Source organism: Aotus nancymaae, unplaced genomic scaffold, assembly GCF_030222135.1.
Source record: "Aotus nancymaae isolate 86718 unplaced genomic scaffold, 86718_ANA_hifiasm-v0.15.2.pri h1tg000076l, whole genome shotgun sequence".
Classification (NCBI taxonomy): domain Eukaryota; kingdom Metazoa; phylum Chordata; class Mammalia; order Primates; family Aotidae; genus Aotus; species Aotus nancymaae.
In genome coordinates this window covers 1,270,109-1,289,388 of record NW_026988491.1, presented here as the reverse complement: position 1 = coordinate 1,289,388, position 19,280 = coordinate 1,270,109, and the positions used below count along the sequence as shown (strand labels likewise).

Genomic DNA, 19,280 nt, shown 5'->3' with positions numbered 1-19,280 from the left:
TTCGTGAGGGAATAATAATTATAACGGCATCTGCCTCACTGTGGCGGCTGCTTATCAGATGTCACTTGACTCTCACCTCCGAGAGTTTACACACTTTAAAAATGTTCTTTATTTTTTATTTCATTTTGTTTTCATTTATTACTGTTATTATTATTTCACAGACAGGGTCTCTGTTGCTCAGGCTGGAGTGCGAGGGTGTGATCACAGCTCTTCACAGCCTCAAACTCCTGGGCTCAAGTGATCCTCTCACCTCAGCCTCCCAAGTAGCTGGGACCACAGGAATTCACCAGCATGGCCTGGCTATTTTTTTTTTCTGTAGAGATGAGGTCTTGCTATGTTACCTGGCTAGTCTTGAAATCTTGGACTCAAGCAATCCTACCACCTGGGCCTCCCAGAATGTTGAGATTATAGGCATGAGCCACTGTGCCTGGGAGAATTTACCCTCTTGTGGAGTCCACACCAACACTGAATAGGAGATAGCAAAAGTGGCCCTGGGTGGCTTTTGAGGTTAGGTCATAACCTCAAAGGTCTCTCCTTGCTCTCTGTTGAATCACTTGCTTTGGAGGAAGCAGCTACCATATTGTGAGGATGCTCAAGCAGCCCCCCAGAGAGACCCACATGAAGAGAAACTGAGGTCTCCTGTCAACAGTTGGCATTGACTTGGCAGCCACATGTGTGAGCCATTTGGAAGTTCATCATCCAGTGCCCAACAAGCCTTCGGATGACTGCAGCTCTGGCTGGCATCTTGACTGCAGCCTCATGAGAGACCCCAGGTTAAAGCCATTCAATTCATGCTGCTCCTGATTTTCTCACCCAGAGAAACTGTGAGATGATAAATGTTTACTGCTAACTTGGAGTATAATCTATGGCAATAGGTCACTGACATGCTCAGCTTCACCCTAAGAATGTCTATAAATCCATGAGTTTGGTGAATAAGTAATATATGCATTTGTAATATGCGTTAAGAGAAGTAATTAGCTATCAAAATAAAAATAAGTTGGGCACAGTGGCTCATGCCTATAATCTCAGCACTTTGGGAAGCCAAGGCAGGAGGATTGCTTGAGCTTAGGAGTTTGAGATCAGCTTGGACAATATAGGGAGACACCCCCGCTACCATCTCTGAAACAACAACAACAATAACAAAACTAAAAACATGAGCCAGGCATGGTGGCACGTGTCTGAGTCCCAGCTACTCAGGAGGCTAAAGTGGGAGGATTGAGTCCGGGAGTTTGAGACTGCAGTGAGCTATGATTGCATCACTGCACTCCAGGCTGGGTGACAGAGTGAGATCCTGTCTGAAAAGAATAAAAAAATTAAACAAAAGCAAATAAAAATAACTGTTGGTATATTCTTCCAATCCAATTGTATATCATCAGTGAACATGAAGCATACTCCAGAAAATGCTACCAACAGCTTATTACTGTGTCTTTCTCTGTAATTGTTCTGTTTTTCTCCTACAAACTCTTGTTACTAAGGTAGCAATGCATGGCAAACTATTACTATTCTTGCTTCAAAGTGCCCACTGCACAGATTTGGAGGAGCTAGCTAATTATGTTGTATAATTAATTTGCAGTTCTTATGTGCTTCTGGGGAAAGCAGAGCACCTCCGCTGTCTGCAGGAAAGTCATTCTGAGAACCAAGCAATGGCTTTTCCCGGGATTTCATCATGATTTTATTTGGGGAAAGGAGATCTCATGGGTGTCTGCAAGAAGAAGGGTAAGAAAATAGCTTCGAGAATTGCTTGGTGGGGGGACAGGAGCCTCTATTTTTAGGCCTCTGAAAATTCAGCCAAGCCCTGGATTTGGGACACAGCTGCAAATGCTCAGACTGTGGATGAAAGGGGAGAAATGGGAGCAGACACCAGAAATGTGGTCTGCCTTGAGCCAAATGCTTTGAGACAAAGAAAGGCTTGCTTGTCTGACTTTTCAATATGGGCCACCACTGCTGCACACTCCTGTGGGACCTCCTGTCTCCTTGGTGGCACTCTCTGCATTTGTAATTTCTCAGTTGCTGCCATGATGGAGAAGAAGCTTGGCTTAAATCTTGTCCCCACTGTTTACTAACTGGGTGGCCTTGGCTAAGTCACTTAACCTTCCTGTTCTTCAGATTCGAGGGCCTGTACCCCAGGGACCCTGATTCAGGAACATACATTTTTACCACGCACCTTAAGTAGAGGTTTCTGGAATGTTCTGTCCCCATGGACCCTTGTTAACTTTGCTGAGAATTAGAAAACTGCCCTATAACCTTCCTGTTCTTCAGATTCCAGGGCCTGTACCCCAGGAACCCTGATTCAGGAACATGCTTTTTTTTTTTTTTTTTTTTTTTACCAAGCACCCTAAGTGGAGGTTCTGGAATGGTCTGTCCCCATGAGCCCTTGTTAACTTTAGTAAGAATTAGAAAACTGCCCTAGAAGTTGGAAGACTTCTTTTCTACTCTTCTTTCTTTTTTAAAGAAGTGTTGTGATTCCAGTCACGCCAATGAACTGCTCTAAGTCTCATTGCTCTCATCTGCAGAGTGGAGTCAAGAATTATGACATTGTCTACCCCAAAGGGCAATGTGAAAGTTAAATAACATGCAGGATATGACAGTGCTGTGTAAACACTAAGATGAGTTAGATGGATTCATTTGTTTGTTTGACTGAGATGTTATGAGCACCTTATTAAACATTAAGAATACAGGGATCTGAAGTCATGGTTTCAGTCTCGTGGTCAAGATTAGCACCAAGGTTCAATTTTTGTGCAACAGAAATGCACAAATGCACCAAATACATACCACCGTCTACCATGTCATGCTCATGGCAGACATCACTAATCAAGCACAGCCCTCTCTGACTGAATTGAGCTGAAACCCCCCAGTCCTCCAAACAGCACTCCAGGCAGCCACTGTCATTTAATTGGAGTTGACTTACAATATGGAGCTTAATTATTATCTTAGAATAAATAAACACACAACAAACAACCACTGTCTTCTCATAAAGCACTGCTTACTCATCTCTGTTTTTTAATCCCTTCCCTCCCATGCATTTGGCCATAGGCAGTGGGCAAAGAACAGGAAACAGTGAAGAGAATGGGCCTTTGCATCTCTCTGTTCAAATGTGAATTCTGGCAGGTAGAATTCACATTCTAGAACCATGTATGCCCAGAGTCTTCCTGTGGAAGGCTCTAATTGCAATCATAGCAGATCGACTTTGGCCACCTTCCAGAGCTGGGCTTAGGCATTTAGGTCAATACAGGAGTTTCAGAATTCTCTAGTGACCACAGAAACCCCTGACCCTACCATCTGATGCATCCACTGAATGGGAGTTGCATCTGTGTATGGTAAAATCTAGACCCAGAATAGCAAATACCTTTCCCATGCCCGTGGCAGGCATCACTAATCGATCATGACATTCTTTGCCATTGTCTTTAGGGATGACCTCCTTGGAGTTTTTTTGCAACATGGTCTTCAACATAAGTAGTAAGCAATTGACTGGCATCACAATTAGCTAGAGTGGTCTATTTGCCATTCTTGTGAAATTAACTGTGTGTTTCTTGAAGAGAAATAACAATCAGGAACTGTCCTCTCTTTTTTGTTACCCAAATTAGCCAAGCTGTGTATCTTTGAAAAACATTCTCTGCACTCCTTTGCTTGCTTCTCCCACAGCCTGAGCTTGTGATCCTGATATTGTCTATTAATGGGATTGCCTTTCTTATTTCCACTAATATCTTAAGGGTAGGGGGAATATTCTATTCATCTCTATATCCTGGTTTGCAGAGCCTAGCATATATAGGAGGTGTCAAGGGATTTTTTTATGAACCAAATCCTCTGGAAAATGGAGGTAATGCATTTGAAGATGAAATAAAATAATGTATGTTAAAGTGCTTGCCAACTGTAAGTTGTCACACAAATCACACAAACTTTCAACTTCAATTAACAAGAACACTTATGCTTCAAGATGTTGCCAAACTGAACATTGGCCAGACTTTCTGATTAAGCTTGATCAGCCTTGGATAGAGTCAGATTTTTTTTTTTTTTTTTTTTTTTTTTTTGCCATCATGCCATCAAGCTGAAGTTGGGCACCAGAGGAGATAAAGGAGCAAAACCGTGACCTCATCTTTCAGTGGAGATGGAGAGGACGTCTAAGGAGAGAGGCAGAAACCGGGACAGCAGAGACTTCCTCCAATGGCAGCTGAGTCCGGAGGGTACATTGCCTGGACAGCCAACATGAGTTATCCCCTGAAGCCCAGGGTACTGCCTAGAAAAGAGCTGGGAACCCACAAGAAATTGTAGCAATAACACTCTGAAAATATTTAGCAGCACAATCAAAGGTAAAAAGGCCCCTGGGAAACATAAAAAAGAAGATCAATACTTGTGTTAGCCTCTCTGAGAGGTGGACATGTAGCAGGCAGGGATGAAAAATGTTCACCATCTGGAAATAAAAAAACAAGGAATGTGTGTTTGCATGTATGAGGCTTCTTCAGACAGTCCATGGTCAAGGGGGTAGCTTGTTTTTTAGGTGCAAGCGCTGGTACAGAGAGGACACTTCATATTATTAGGATGGCACAGAAGTAATTGCAGTTTTTGCAAATTAAAATTCCCAAATCTGTAATTATTACTGTATCAACCTAGTTAGAGATGGACAATTCTTTAAGCAAAGGGGAAGAAAGGACCAAAGACATGGAGTCTCGGTCCAACTACAGGGTCTTCAGTGGTAGTGGTGGTGGCAGAGGGCCGGGTAGGATAAATTCTCCTTTTCTCTGCTCCACCCTGGAAATCAAGATGCGAATCTAATTCCTGGGAAGTGCAAACATGTTCCCTAATCACCGGCCGAATCCTACCCCTTGAAATTCTTGGGATGCAACCACTCATTCTTCCGGATGTCAAAGGATGTTAGGTCTGAATTACCCTCTTGTGTCTCCCAAGTTCTCCACTGCTGCCCAAAACATTGGGGGTGGAGGAAACTTTGGAGCTGGGGATGAGGAAGCGTGGATGGGAGCTCAGCTGTGTCCCGATGAGCAACGCTTCATCCTTGCTTGTCCAGGGTTTCTTCTGCTGGGACACGACAGGGATGGACCAGTTTGTCTGTTAGTGCAAGTCTCTTGCTTGGGGCTGGGATCAGTGGGACTTCACGGTGTCCCAGTTCTCTGATATCTGGAAATGTTGGTAGTTCAGGCTAGAGTGGTGGCCATAGAAAGATGGGGACACGTGCTTGGATTTAAGACATATTGTAAAAATGGAGTTGAGAGGATGGCTATGGGGGCAAGGAAAGAGGAAGCAGCCAGAGAAACCAGGAGAATTGTGGTATCATTTCCTAGAATTGGCAGGTAGCAGGTGGTGCAGTTGGGTAGTGGTGGTGGGAGGTAGGGAAAGAAATTCTGTTTGGCCATGTTAAATCTGAGATGTCTCCTGGATGGAGAGAAGGGAGGAGTTGGCAGAGAGTTAGATAGATGGATTTGGAGTTTAAAGTCAAGGTTGTAAGTATGAACCGGTCAATGGATATCAGTATTGTTTAAAACCATGGGATCAGATCACGGCATGGAGGGAATGAGTCTAGCTGGAAGAGGGGATACAGTCCAGGACAGAGCCTGGGACCCTCTAGTGTTTAAAGGTTGAACAGGGGTGGGTGGTGGAGCGAATCATGAATGAGGGAGAGTTACAGGGTGGGGAATGAGAAGGGAAAAAGTGTGATTGAATGGAAGTACGGGAGAGGTTATGGGAGTGTGTGAGCTTAGCTTGAATTTGATAGCAGGTTGTTTTTTTGTTTTATTTGTCTTAGGATGAGCAGGAGAAACATGGTTTGGCAGCCACACTGAGGATCGGAAAAGACATCTCTTGCATCTATAGCTCCTGGAGTACATGAAGTGGGAGAGGAAGATTGTCCTTGTTCAATGAGGCTACAGGAAAAGAAGAGTTAGAGGAGAGCTGAGCTTCAGTTCAGGCAGAAGGTGAAGGCAATGTTTGAAAAGTTTCGCAAATTGGGAAGTGTGTTGATATAAGATCTCAGCTGACCACACATGAAACGTGACAACAGGATCTCAGCTGACTACAAATGAAACATGAGGACTTTTGTAAGTTATGAGGCATTGCCTGCTAAATCCTGATATCAACCTCGTGGAATAATATCGCTATTCCCATTTTACAGATGACAAAAGGAAGGCTCAGAGAGGTTCAGTAACTTTCCCAAAGCCACACAGACATTCGCTGACAGTGCTAGGGCTCAAACTCTGGTCCTTCTGTCGAGAGATCCCAGGCTCTTAAACACAACTGTGCCAATACAATGAAAAATCAGTGTAGAACAAAACCTCCAAACAACCTAGAAGAAACCACCTTAACATGCATCTAAACACAAAGAAAAAATAAATGGACCAGATGAGACACCTACCTATATAGTTCATGATAAATCCCTGGCCCTTTCCAAAGATGAGGCCAGCAGGGTCCGAGTGGAACTGGATGGTTAGGTCTGGCGTGGAGGAGTACAGCTTCTGGGGGCCACTGTTCCCAAGGTACTGCCCCAAGATGTGGGGCATGACCTCGTCACCATCGTAGATGGTCAAGATGTCACTGTTGCTCAGATTCAGGCTTGGAGGGCAGAGAGAAGAGGGAGAGTCATGTGAAACAGACTATGGGCATTCAGTAAACCCTTGATTAACTTTTTCAGGCAATCCACAGTTTCTTAAGGCAGACTATGTGTCAGGCCCCAGACTATGTGTCTTACCCCCAGGCTGGAGGTAAGATTGGCATAGACTGCAAATGTGACACAGAGATTTGTAAGTGAACTGGGTTTTTGAAGACACATTGATGCAATGGTCTTGCTTGCATGGGACTCACTGCAAAGTCAAACGCTGCGTTGTAAGAAGAATCACCTTCAGAACTCCCATTATCAGCAACCATTTCTTAGGTGACAATGCTGTGTAGCACCAGGCTGCAGGCTGGGGCTGTGACCCGTGTCTTTCATTCTTCTTCAATGCAGAACATGCTGACAGCTTGCTAATTACAACTTACATTTTCATATAAGGTGAGTGATCTTTCCATTTATCGTGGGGCAAATTCCTCAAAGTCAACCGAGTTATCCATGACGTTTAAGGAGTAGGACAGAGGGTGGGATGGAGGCACCTTATTTATGAGATATGCTCAAACCTATCACCATTCAGACCGTTAAAGGATGACACATTTTCAAAGACTGCGGTGCAAGAAAGTACCTTGACACTAAATAATTAAACCACAATGGACAGTCAATAATACAGAAATCACTTCAATATACCACAGAAACGTGTGCCCTCTTAGACATGCCAGATAAAATTGATCTCTGATTGAAAGAATGCCAGATAATTCACCTTTGGCTTCATCGATCATGGACAGATATAAACTCACATTCCTTTCTTTTCTTTCTTCTTTCCCTCTCTGTCTTCTCTCTCTCTCGCTCTCATGTCTTTCTCATTTCCTTGTCTCCTTCCTAACTTTTTTTTAAGCATCTACTATGAGCCAGGCACTGTGCTGCACTCAGAAGCGTCCCAGGGTAGTGATCTATCTAGATTTGTAAGCCAGGGATCATGGCAGGAGTTATGATCAAAGCAAGAACAGAAAGAGTAAGACAAACTCAGATTGGGGGCATCATGGAAGACTTCCTGGAGTAGGTCACGCTTCTTGGTCTGAAGCCTCAAGAAAAAGTAGGGGACCTCGAGGCAGATAAACAGAGAGTCCCTACTCACTGCTCAGCTGCAGTGGCTTACACCTGTAATCCCAGCACTTTTGGAGGCTGAGGTGAGAGGACAGCTCGAGGTCAGGAGTTCAAGACCATTCTGGGTAACAGAGAGAAAAAACAACAACAAAAAATAATGATTCCGGTATGGTGGTGTACCTCTATAGTCCTAGCTTCTTGGGAGGCTGAGGCAGGAGGATCGCTTGAGCCCAGGAGTTTGAGGCTACAGTAAGCTATGATTTTGCCACTGTACTCCAGCCTGGACAACAAAGCAAGAACCCATTTCACAAAACAAAACAATAAATGGTGGGGAGAAGGCAGAGGGAAGAAAGGAGTAGGGCCGTGGTTCCTGAAGGAATTTGCCCAGTGGTCAGTGTGCCTGGGGCATGGGGATAGGCATAGAAGTCGCAGAGCTCTGCAGGGATTAGACCATGAAGGGCTTAAAGAGCCAAGCTTAGATGTTTGGGCATCATCCTGCAGGCGATGGGGAGACACTGAAGGGTTTTATACAGGAACTGCATGACTGAGCAATTCAATGCCGGAGGAGCGGTATTCCAGGAAACGGCCCTGAGCGGACTTCCTGAAACTGACGCAGACTGATAGCGGCCCTGCCTGCTGATAGCTTCATCCAATGGCCAACAGTGGTGTTTGCTGCTCATCTGGGAGTAGGGAGGCGAGGTGGCGACTACCTACGTTGTGTTTCAGGTGGTCAGAACAAAACCACAGAAACACAAAGAAAGGTGTTGAAAGTTTGCTTCTGGGAGGCAGGGATTGTATTTTTATTCACCCCAATACCTTCCATCATACTTCTCATAGTTCCTCATGCAAGGTTGTTCCAAGGGGTGGCTTAGGGAGATTTTGATTGCCCCCATAATTTTCATCAGTTTCCTCTATGCCACTCCCAAAACATCTTCTTCAAAGAAAAGCTATCTGCTTGTTTTGCACACACAGCTTCAAGACAAAATTCCCAGACTCCTCCTACCTCCCTGACAGTTTTTAACTAGATTGAAGCCCCTAGATCCCTGCTATATTGAAATTCTGGAGTTGCCACCTTTTCTTGCACACAGTAGGTGCCCAATACATGCTAAGGTATGAAAGAGCCCACCAGAGAGACTCTATTTGACAGCAAAAATAGTGGGAGTGATGTCAGCTTTGGACCTATGGTAGGGAAGGGCCTCTTTAGCTCTAAGTACCATGAAAACATCAATTGTTCAAGAAAGTGATGGATTAGACTAGTGTGAAATGTGGTAGATGGCAGATATACTCCTTAAGCCGACTTCACAGCTGATCCGCTGGTAACAGTAGTTTACAGACAATGTGCATCTTGGCTTTATTCTATCTTTCACTTCAATGACCAAAATGCAGAAGTAGCATCTTCAAAGGTGCAAATAACTTTCATTTTAAAACCACACCACAACTCTTTGTTTTCCGTAAAATGGAATGAAGCAATGTTCTGGGAAGAGCACACTGGCTCGGAAATCAGAAGGCCTGGGTTTGATTCTCAGCTTTGTCACTTCCATGGAGGGCATGTGGTTTTTCTGAAATTTCTTGTCTGTGTATCAGGCTTAATACTCATCGTCTATGTCATGAGCTCTGGGGATGAGGTGAGGCAGGCAGAAAGATTCCAAGATTCAAATTCCAGGTTCACCATGAGCACCTGAGCAAGTGTGGTGATGTCACTTGAATGTTATGTTGTTATATTCCACTTTCGTTTTTGGCATCATCATCGTCACCATTGCCATCATCACTATCGTCATCATCATCATCACCATCATCACCATCATCCTTCTTTGGATTTCTGTTTATGCCAAAATGACGTCAGATGATTTATGTCAGTGGTTTTCAACTAGGGGCAGTTTTCCCCCCAGGTGACATTTGGCAGTGTCTGGAAACATATTTTTCCTAACGAGCTGGGAACCACAAGTGAGTGGAGGCCAGGGACGCTGTTAAACATACTACAGTGCACAAGAGAGCCCCTCACCCCAAAGAAGTATCTAGTCCAAAACGTCAGTAGGGCTAAGCTTGAGAAACCATAACTTATATGAATGCACATTGTAAATGGTGTGCAACAAACTATTAAACGCAATTTCCCTGTTGTCCTGAAATTTTAGCCGTGTCCCCCTAAGCTGAGAACAAGACAATGATGCGGTGCTTTCCCAGTTTCTAAAGAGAGAGGCTTGGCTGTTGATTGCATTTGGATTCTCCAGATGCAGAGATCAAGCAAAGATACGAGTGTCTTTTGAAGTCTGGTTTGTCTGGGAGGCCATCCCAGGCAGCACTGGTGGGGAAATGAGACATCAAGAAAGGAAGGACTCAATGAAGGGTGCATTGGTGAGATGGTTTCACTGTGCGTTTTGGGTTCAGTCCTGCCGGAACTTTAGGGATGGTGCAGAACAGACCCATAGGGAGAAGGAGCTGGGGTATTTATCCTCCAGTTCCCATCCTTTATGACTGAGGGCTGCTCCCAGATATATTGGGTCCCCAGCACTTCCAGCTTGTCCACATGGCATCAGAGAGAGGCTGAAGAGGTAGACAGGGGCTTGCAGTAGGAAGCCATTATGGGCACATGGCAGAAAGTATTGCATGGCTCAGACAGAGTACCAATGGCATCATCTACTACCATCGGTGCAACTCTTCAAGTCTGAGTCCTTCTTTCCATTTCTAGCTTATATAAGAGAAAGAAAAGAACGCACTGGGGCATTGAAGAGGCTGGCGGGAAGGACTGCCTCTAGGGGAGTGGTCGCTGTGGGACCCATAGGAGGGAGGGTAGAATGTGTATCACCCTCACATTAAGCCTAGTGAGGACGGCTTCAAGGGAACTCCTGGTGACTTGGCAGGTGTCTTGCTTTTGGGGTTTGGATAACAGTGGCTGGATTTGATGCTCACCAAGAGAAATGATAAAATCAGACTGGGGCTGCCTGCCTGGATCTGGGCAGAGCAAAGAGACTACAAGCTGGTATTGAGAGTGAGCGTCCCATCACTGAAGACAGCAGGGATGTGGTCTATGGTTCCTGGGTCTAGCTGTGAATCCTGCAGGGAGAAGCCAACTATAGGTCTCCTTAAAAGTGGCCCCTACTGAAAGGGCAATAGAATCCCAGCAAAGGGGAAAGCTAAGAGCAGCCAGGCTCAGGAGATTTTCCCACATTGAACACCCTGTAAAAGACCAAAACATCAGCATTCTGTGTATTCCATAACACGTCAGCGTAGCCAAGGTAGGTTCTCCCATTCCCTTACCTCCCATGCCCTTCATCTGCAAAACTCCCAGCCAGAGGAGCACTGTTGAGGGAGGGATGAAGTTGCAAAGTGAAAGATACTCAGGGTTGTAAGATTTTCAGACTGGACTGCACTTACTGTGACCAGAAGACCTATGAAACGCAGCTTTCACCCAGAGGAAAAAAATAATATAGGATGTGCATGAAGGGGCATTGGGAGAAAGAAGCACGTTCCTCTCTGCCTCATCCTTCTGAATCTGCTTTTTTGACAGACTGGTTCCAATTACGTACACAGAGGCTGGCAATTTAGTTTTTTCCCCTCAATGCAAAGAGGAGCCTACCTTTTCACTCACTCATCCATGTATTTACCAAGTGCAGTTAGTGTCCCTGGAATTGGACCATCCTAAGCAACCGAAATGAAAATGTGTTGAGTTTACCACAGGGAAAGCCACAGGGCAGAGCGTGGTTTTCCGCTGAGGTCTGAATTGAGATGTCAGCTAGATACGATCCAAGGAGGTGCTGGGGTGGCAGTTTGACTCCAGGATGAAGGGGAGATGGAGAGATGCTGGCAGGCAGGCAGGCTCAGTCTGACTGTGATTGGGAGTGGCAGGCTCCCCTCTGGGAGAATCCCATAGGAACACAGAGCTTCCCAAGGCCAGACCCTACCCACTCTGGCCCCTCTCAGCTACCAGAGTGTAAGGCTTTCCACAGGCACAAAGTGTGAGCTCCTGGCAGAAGACCTCAGCTTCCATCTCCCCCTCTACAGTCCACCCCTTTCTTCTTGGTCACTGTCGCAGGCTATGCTTGGACCATCATCACCTTTCACTCGGGCTGTTGGGCAGCACCTCAGTGGCTTCCTGACCTCATCCTCACCTGGCCCTGATGCTCCTCCCCTTAGCAGCCAGATGAATCTTTCCAGAACAGAAATCGGACCCGTTCCCTCGACAGATGAATGAATAAGCAAAATACAGTCTATTTGTGCAGTGGAGTATTATTCAGCCGTAAAAATGAATGCAGCATTGACAAACCTCACAGCACGGGCAAACCTTGAAAACATGGCACGCAGTGAAAGAAGCTGGCCTTGAAAAGCCACCTGTTGAATGATTCCATTTATAAGGAATATCCAGGCTGGGCATGGTGGCTTACGCCTGTAATCCCAGCACTTTGGGAGGCCAACGTGGGTGGATCACCTGAGGTCATGACTTCGAAACCATCCTGACCAACAAGGTGAACCCCCATCTCCATTTAAAAAAAAACAAAAAAAACCAAAAACGAATATCCAGAATAGGGAAATCCACAGAGGCAGAAGGCAGATGGGTGGTTATCAAGGGTTGGGGGATGAGGAGAAGAATGCAGAACAATTGCTTAATTGGCATGGCATTTGTTTTTGGGCTGATGGAAATGTTTTGGCACTAGATGGAAGGGCTGGTTGTTCACCATTGTCAATGTACCACATACATACATATACATAGTACATGTCAAAATGACTAATTGTATGTTGTATAAATTTCACTTCAATTAAAAAACAAAAACATCTTGGCTGGGCACGGTGGCTCACGCCTGTAATCCCTGCACTTTGGGAGGCCGAGGTGGGTGGATCACTGGAGGTCAGGAGTTCGAGACCAGCCTGGTCAACATGACGAAACCCCGAATCTACTAAAAAATACAAAAATTAGCTGAGTGCAATGGCAGATGCCTGTAATCCCAGCTACTCGAAGGCTGAGGCAGCAGAATCTCTTGAACCTGGGAGGAGGAGGCTGCAGTGAGCCGAGATTGTGTCATTGCTCTCCAGCCTGGGTGACAGAACAAGACTCCATCTCAAAAAAAAAAAAAAAAAAAATCTAGGATTTAGGATAGAGAGCAAACTTTAAATCCTAGTCTCAAGGCTCTGTAGGTCTATTTTTTGCATTGCCCCCGCCCCGTTCCTGCAGCCTAATTTCTGACTCTCCCTTCCAAGCCATTCTTTTACCTCCAACCAGATTGCACTTCTCGTCAGTCTCTCCAAAGCACAACGCTCTTGGCGACCTCTGGGACTTTCCACATACTCTTCCCTGTGCCCTGAATTCTCCACCTGGGAAACTCCTACCGACCCCTTACTTTCAGCCTTCCAGGATTCATGATTGCACAAAGCCCCCAGCATCCCCTCCTGGTCTGAATCGCAGTTCTTGTGCTCACCCTCCTTACGAAGCTCAGTCAGCACCTGGGGCTCCCCTGGTCTGGGGACGCTTGTCTGCACCAGATCAGGAGCTTCTCGAGGCCCTCCCCTGTCTTGCTCAGCACTGGGTATATCTCCAGCACTCAGCACCATGCTGAGTGTGTGTCTTGGGTGAGTCAGTGCCATCTCAGGGTATGGGGCCAGGTTTTGGTCTCAGCTCTTGCACAGAGTAGACTGTGGCTTTGACCCCAGTCCCCACCTAGGACCCTGACTCTGACTGGCTTTTGACTGCATTTGGATTCTCCAGATACATTTGTATTCTCCAGATGCAGAGATCAAGCCAAGATACGAGCGTCTTTTGAAGTCTGGTTTGTCTGGGAGGCCATCCCAGGCAGCACTAGTGGGGAAATGAGACATTAAGAAAGGAAGAACTCAATGAAGGGTGCATTGGTGAGATGGTTTCACTGTGCGTTTTGGGTTCAGTCCTGCAGGAACTTTGGAGATGGTACAGAACACACCTATAGGGAGAAGCTGGGCTATTTATCCTCCAGTTCCCATCCTTTATGACTGAGGGCTGCTCCTGGATGTGTTGAGTCCCCAGCACTTCCGACCTGCCCACGTGGCATCAGAACGAGGCTGAAGAAGTGGACAGGGGCTTGCAGTAGGAAGCCATTATGGGCACATGGTGGAAAGTATTGCATGGCTTGGAGTGCAAACTTTTAACCCTAGTCTCAAGGCTCTGACTCTTCCCTGCTCCAACCTCGGGAAGGGGACTCTCTCAGCCAGCGTCTGGTTGCTTTCAGCACTTGCTCCCTAGGGGTTAAGTTGAAAACAACTTCAGCATCAGAAGGAGGCTGCCCTAAGGGATTTCTGCCCTGCCTGCCTCTAGGGCTCCTTGGCCATGCCTTCCATCCTTGGATGTGCAGGTCACCAGAATCAAGTCCAATGCCACCTGACACCCCTGCATGCCTGAGAGGCCACTCCAAAGCCAACCCACTGGCTTGTCCCACTTGTCTAGCCTCCTCTCCATCCCCACCTTGACCCTGCTCTGGGCACATTCTGCAGCCCCTTCGAGGGCCTGAGCAGCCATTTGTGGAGACGCCATTCAGCGTTCCCACTTCTGGCTACTTCCTTTAACTCCTCCCTTTCTCAGGGCAGTGAAAACACTGGTCCCATTGGATTTTCCAGGAGCCATATTTAGCTTTTGAATAACAACAGTGCTGTCTGCCAAATATCAAGCATTCAAACAATCTCACAAAGTAAGACTTGCTCCATTTTACAGATAAGAAAACAGGCTCAACCCAGAAGGTCAAGACTCAAACCAAAGCTTGAGATCTGAACCACTATTTTATACAACATCTCATGAAAGCCACACATACACGTTTTCAAGAAGTGTGCCCCAAATGAGTCTTGTATCTGAAAACATGATTAAGAAATCACAAATAAAATCTTCAGCATAGCTGAGCATGGTGGTTCATGCTTGTAATCCCAGAGCTTTGGGAGGTCAAGGCAGGAGGATCACTTGAGTTCAAGAGTTCAAGACCAGTCTGGGCAACATAGTGAGACCCCCATCTCTATAAAAAATAAAAACGTTAGCAGGACATGGTGACACATATCTGTGGTCCCAGCTACTTGGGAGGCTGAGGTGGGAAGATCCCTTGAGCCCTGGAGGTCGAGGCTTCAGTGAGCATTGATTGCATGACTGTACTCCAGCATAAGTAACAGAGTGAGATGCTGTCTCAAGATATATATATATATATATATATATATATATATATATATATATATATATGCCGGGTGTGGTGGCTCATGCCTGTAATCCCAGCACTTTGAGAGGCCGAGGTGGGTGGATCACCTGAGGTCAGGAGTTCAAGACCAGCTTGGCCAACATGGTGAAACCCCATCTCTACAAAAAATGCAAAAATAATCTGGGTGTGGTGGCATGCGCCTGTAGTCCCAGCAACTTGGGAGGCTGAGGCAGGAGAATTGCTTGAACCCGGGAAACGGAGGTTGTAGAGAGCTGAGATCATGCACTCCAGCCTGGGCTGTCTCAAAAAATAAAGAAAAAAAGATATGTGGAATGAGAACATCCCTTTCTGCCCCTCCAATCCTGGTGTGCCTGTTGGGTTCTCATGACATCACTGCTAATGTTTGTTTCATTAAATCTATGATTTCAGAGTGAGGCGCAGCGGCAGCAGCGGCAAGTGTCGGAGGCCAGCGGAGCCTGTCCCCACCGCCGGGCAGCCCGTCCCGGGCGCCGCGCATGGAGCGTGAGCGGCGGCGGTCGCCGGGCTGAGCCGCGCGGAGCGGCCGGGACGTGGATGCGGCCGCGATCTCCCGCCCCTGCCCCCGCCCCGCCGAGCTGGAGCTGCTCCCGGACAAGATATGAGAAATGAGTGTTGGACGTCGAAGAATAAAGTTGTTGGGTATCCTGAGGATGGCAAATGTCTTTATTTATTTGATTGTGGAAGTCTCCAAAAGCAGTAGCCAAGAAAAAAATGGAAAAGGAGAAGTAATAATACCCAAAGAGAAGTTCTGGAAGGTATCTACCCCTCCCGAAGCATACTGGAACGGAGAGCAAGAGAAACTGATGCGGCAGTACAGCCCCATCCTGAGCATGCTGGCCAACCAGACGCGGGAGACAGGCAGGCTCTCCAACGTGAGCCATCTGAACTCCTGCGAACCTGACCTGAGGGTCACATCGGTGGTCATGGGTTTTAACAACTTGCCGGACAGATTCAAAGACTTTCTGCTGTATTTGAGATGCCGCAATTATTCACTGCTTATAGATCAACAGGAAAAGTGTGCAAAGAAACCCTTGTTGCTGGCGATTAAGTCCCTCACTCCACACTTTGCCAGAAGGCAAGCGATTCGGGAATCCTGGGGCTGAGAAAGCAACGCGGGGAACCAAACGGTGGTGCGAGTCTTCCTGCTGGGCCAGACACCCCCAGAGGACAACCACGCCGACCTTTCAGATATGCTGAAATTTGAGTGAGGAGCACCAAGATATTCTTATGTGGAACTACAGAGGCACTTTCTTCAACTTGTCTCTGAAGGAAGTGCTGTTTCTCAGGTGGATAAGTACTTCCTGCCCAGACACTGAGTTTGTTTTCAAGGGCGATGACGATGTTTTTGTGAACACCCATCACATCCTGAATTACTGGAATCGCTTATCCGAGAGCAAAGCCAAAGATCTGTTTATAGGTGATGTGATCCACAGTGCTGGACCTCATCGGAGTAAGAAGCTGGAGTACTACATCCCAGAAGTTGTTTACTCCGGCCTCTACCCACCCTATTCAGGGGGAGGGGGGTTCCTCTACTCCGGCCACCTGGCGCGTAGGCTGTACCATATCACTGACCAGGTCCATCTCTACCCCATTGACGACGTTTATACTGGAATGTGCCTTCAGAAACTCAGCCTCGTTCCAGAGAAACACAAAGGCTTCAGGACATTTGATATTGAGGAGAAAAACAAGAATAACATCTGCTCCTACGTAGATCTGATGTTAGTACATAGTAGAAAACCTCAAGAGATGATCGGTATTTGGTCTCAGTTGCAGAGTGCTCATTTAAAATGCTAAAATATATACAAACTCAATTTTACATAGAAAGGTGTATTTTGAATAGTTCCCATGTTATGTTCTCACATTAGAGCAATTTCTATATTAAACCGTGAAAATTGCCTTTATGAGTGGTATCCATTTGAGGGCCTCTAACCCCTTCAGTGTGGTACTTAAGTGAAGCGGGAAAGCGGAAGATGGTAATTTTTTTACGGATGATATGGCAGAATGATTGGTTCTGATCTTACCGGCTAGTGGTCATTTTTAAAAACCTTGTCCCTTCTTATCTGAAATCATCTTTCTAGAATTTTCCATTTTAAGTTATTTTTGTTTTACCCTTTTCTATAATATTCCTACTTCCTATAATAATGACTGATTTATCTGCAATTCAGGTGTTTTTCAACCTATTGGCTACAAAGACTTTGTTAACATGATCCGGTGGTTTTCGTGAAATGGAATTATGTTTATTTTTATGGGATTTGGATAAATTTTAAATTGTCTAGAAAACTGACACTTTAATTTTCAATTGTGGAATTCACTTTTTCAACTGTGGAAATGTCCTGCTGCCCCAACAGTATTTCCTTGTGTTAATTAATTTTGCAAAATGAGAATCATTGTCTGACACTCATCTAATTTATCTTGTTGTTTGTGATCTTATGGTCATAATAAGGAGAAAGAGTGTTTAATTTTTCTTATATTTGGCTTGCAGAGTCATATCATAACCTAATTTTAGTATTTGAAAATAATGAGTATGATTCCTTAATGGCCAACTGAAGATTGAATTGTCCGTAACAACCATACCGTGTTTGTGAATTTTCAATGTGGACCAGGAAAGCACATGTAACTTTTGAACTTGAGTGAAAAGATTGAAGTTGCAGACTTTTGCATAGGTGGTTTGTCAGTTTAAAACTCCAGAATTTATTACTGCCATATTTTCACATGTTGCTTATACAAGATCATTATTCTGAGTAGTAATTGCTTCCCTGTCTATGTAGAAGTGCCTGTGTTTTTATTTATTGTTCAGATCAAAGACCAAAACATTTTCTTAAATATATTTTGTGTAATATTTTATTTGTATACAGTGTTGTTGAAATATTTAACTAGAGCATGGTATTTTAAATGTTGATTATGTAACATATGTTAAATAATGTTGTTATTTTTGAATTTTAAAATTTGTTTTTTGGGGGTAAGAACTACTAGAGTTGATAAAATTCTGCCAAACTATTACTTATATGTACTATTGTGTAACATACTTTCTTGAAATATCTTTGTTTATAGAATTGAAGGTTCTTATCAGATGGGATGCTGGGGACTATAAACAATGGAAATAAAGCCACTGTATTTTAAAAAAAACAACCTGCGATTTCCAACTTTTTTCCCCAACCAAGGTAACATTTCTTCTTTCTATGAGTTTCTTATTTTTTCCTTTATTAAAAAATGCTTCCAATTTATTTATTATTAGTTTTTAATTAACACATAATTGTATACATTTATGCGGTACAAAGTGCTATCTCCTTACATGTGTAAAATGTGTACTAATCCGTTTAGGGTAGTTAGCAAATCGATGAACTCAGACAATCATTTCTTTATGTTGGGAACCTTGAAAACCCTCTCTTCCAGCTCTCTGAAAATATACAACAAATTATTGTTAACTATTGTAACCCTACAGTATTACAGAACACTAGAAGTTATTCCTCCTATTTAGCTGTGATTTTGTATTACAGACTTCTTTTTTTTTTTTTTTTTTTTTTTTTTTTGAGACGGAGTCTTGCTCTGTTGCCCAGGCTGGAGTGCAATGGTGCGATCTCGGCTCACTGCAACCTCTGTCCCCTGGGTTCAAGTGATTCTCCTGCCTCAGCCTCCCACGTAGCTGGGATTGCAGGCATGCGCCACCATGTCTGGCTAATTTTTGTGTTTTTAGTGGAGACAGGGTTTCACCATGTTGGTCGAACTCCTGACCTCAGGTGATCTTCCCGCCTTGGCCTCCCAAAGAGCTGGGTTACAGGCTTGTGTCACAGCTCCCAGCCCAGACTTCTTGTTTTAAAAAGATTTTGTCTCCCCAACATTTTACATTTCTTGGTAACAAATGTTCTTTGTGTTTTGTTCATGGTTATTATTCATCAGGTATAACAGAGTTTGCAATAAAATCAGTGTTAATCTGATTCCTTAGTCTGGGTGGCTTAATTTTGATAGATAAGTGGTTTCTGTTATAGTTTTTGAAATATTTAGAAAGATCTGGGGAAAGATACATAAGATACCTAAGAAAGTAATTGCCCTTAAGGAGGAGAGCCAGAGACGGGGCTGTTTGCTGGGGAAGGATGGGAAACTCAATTTTCACAGCAGTTCTTTTCGTACCTTTGAATTTTGAATCATGTGAATGTAGTACCTGTTCAAAAAGGATAAAAACAGCCTAAGGGACCCTCCTTAGTTTCACTGGGGTCTAGAGAGTGGAAGAGGTGAGGATAGAATGCAAATGAGAATCTGACACAGATCAGCGAACCCGTCTCTGGTTATGTAATCCTGCTCCTCACCAGCAGAGGACACTGTATGCCTAAGCATGGAATGAGTTGACTTCCCCGGCAGGTGCCCTTCTTACCCCAACCAATCGGGAGCCTGGATGTGGGGAGATGGTGGAAGGTGAGGTTGGTAACTATTGAGCTAGAGTCAATATTCCA

At 44.9% G+C, this 19,280-nt stretch overlaps 1 protein-coding gene and 1 pseudogene across 4 annotated transcripts in view; one reads left to right on the top strand and one right to left on the bottom strand.

The window, feature by feature from the left end:
* The window catches only part of SEZ6L (seizure related 6 homolog like), a 219,310-nt gene that overhangs the window by 35,812 nt on the left and 164,218 nt on the right, over positions 1–19,280 (bottom strand). For all 4 annotated transcript variants that reach the window (XM_064367870.1, XM_064367871.1, XM_012464901.3 and 1 more), the window contains exon 10: positions 6,362–6,558. In XM_064367870.1, coding sequence (XP_064223940.1) covers positions 6,362–6,558 — 197 coding nt within the window. The remainder of the gene's footprint in view (positions 1–6,361; positions 6,559–19,280) is intronic.
* On the top strand, positions 15,429–16,626 carry LOC105725763 (N-acetyllactosaminide beta-1,3-N-acetylglucosaminyltransferase 2-like; annotated as a pseudogene).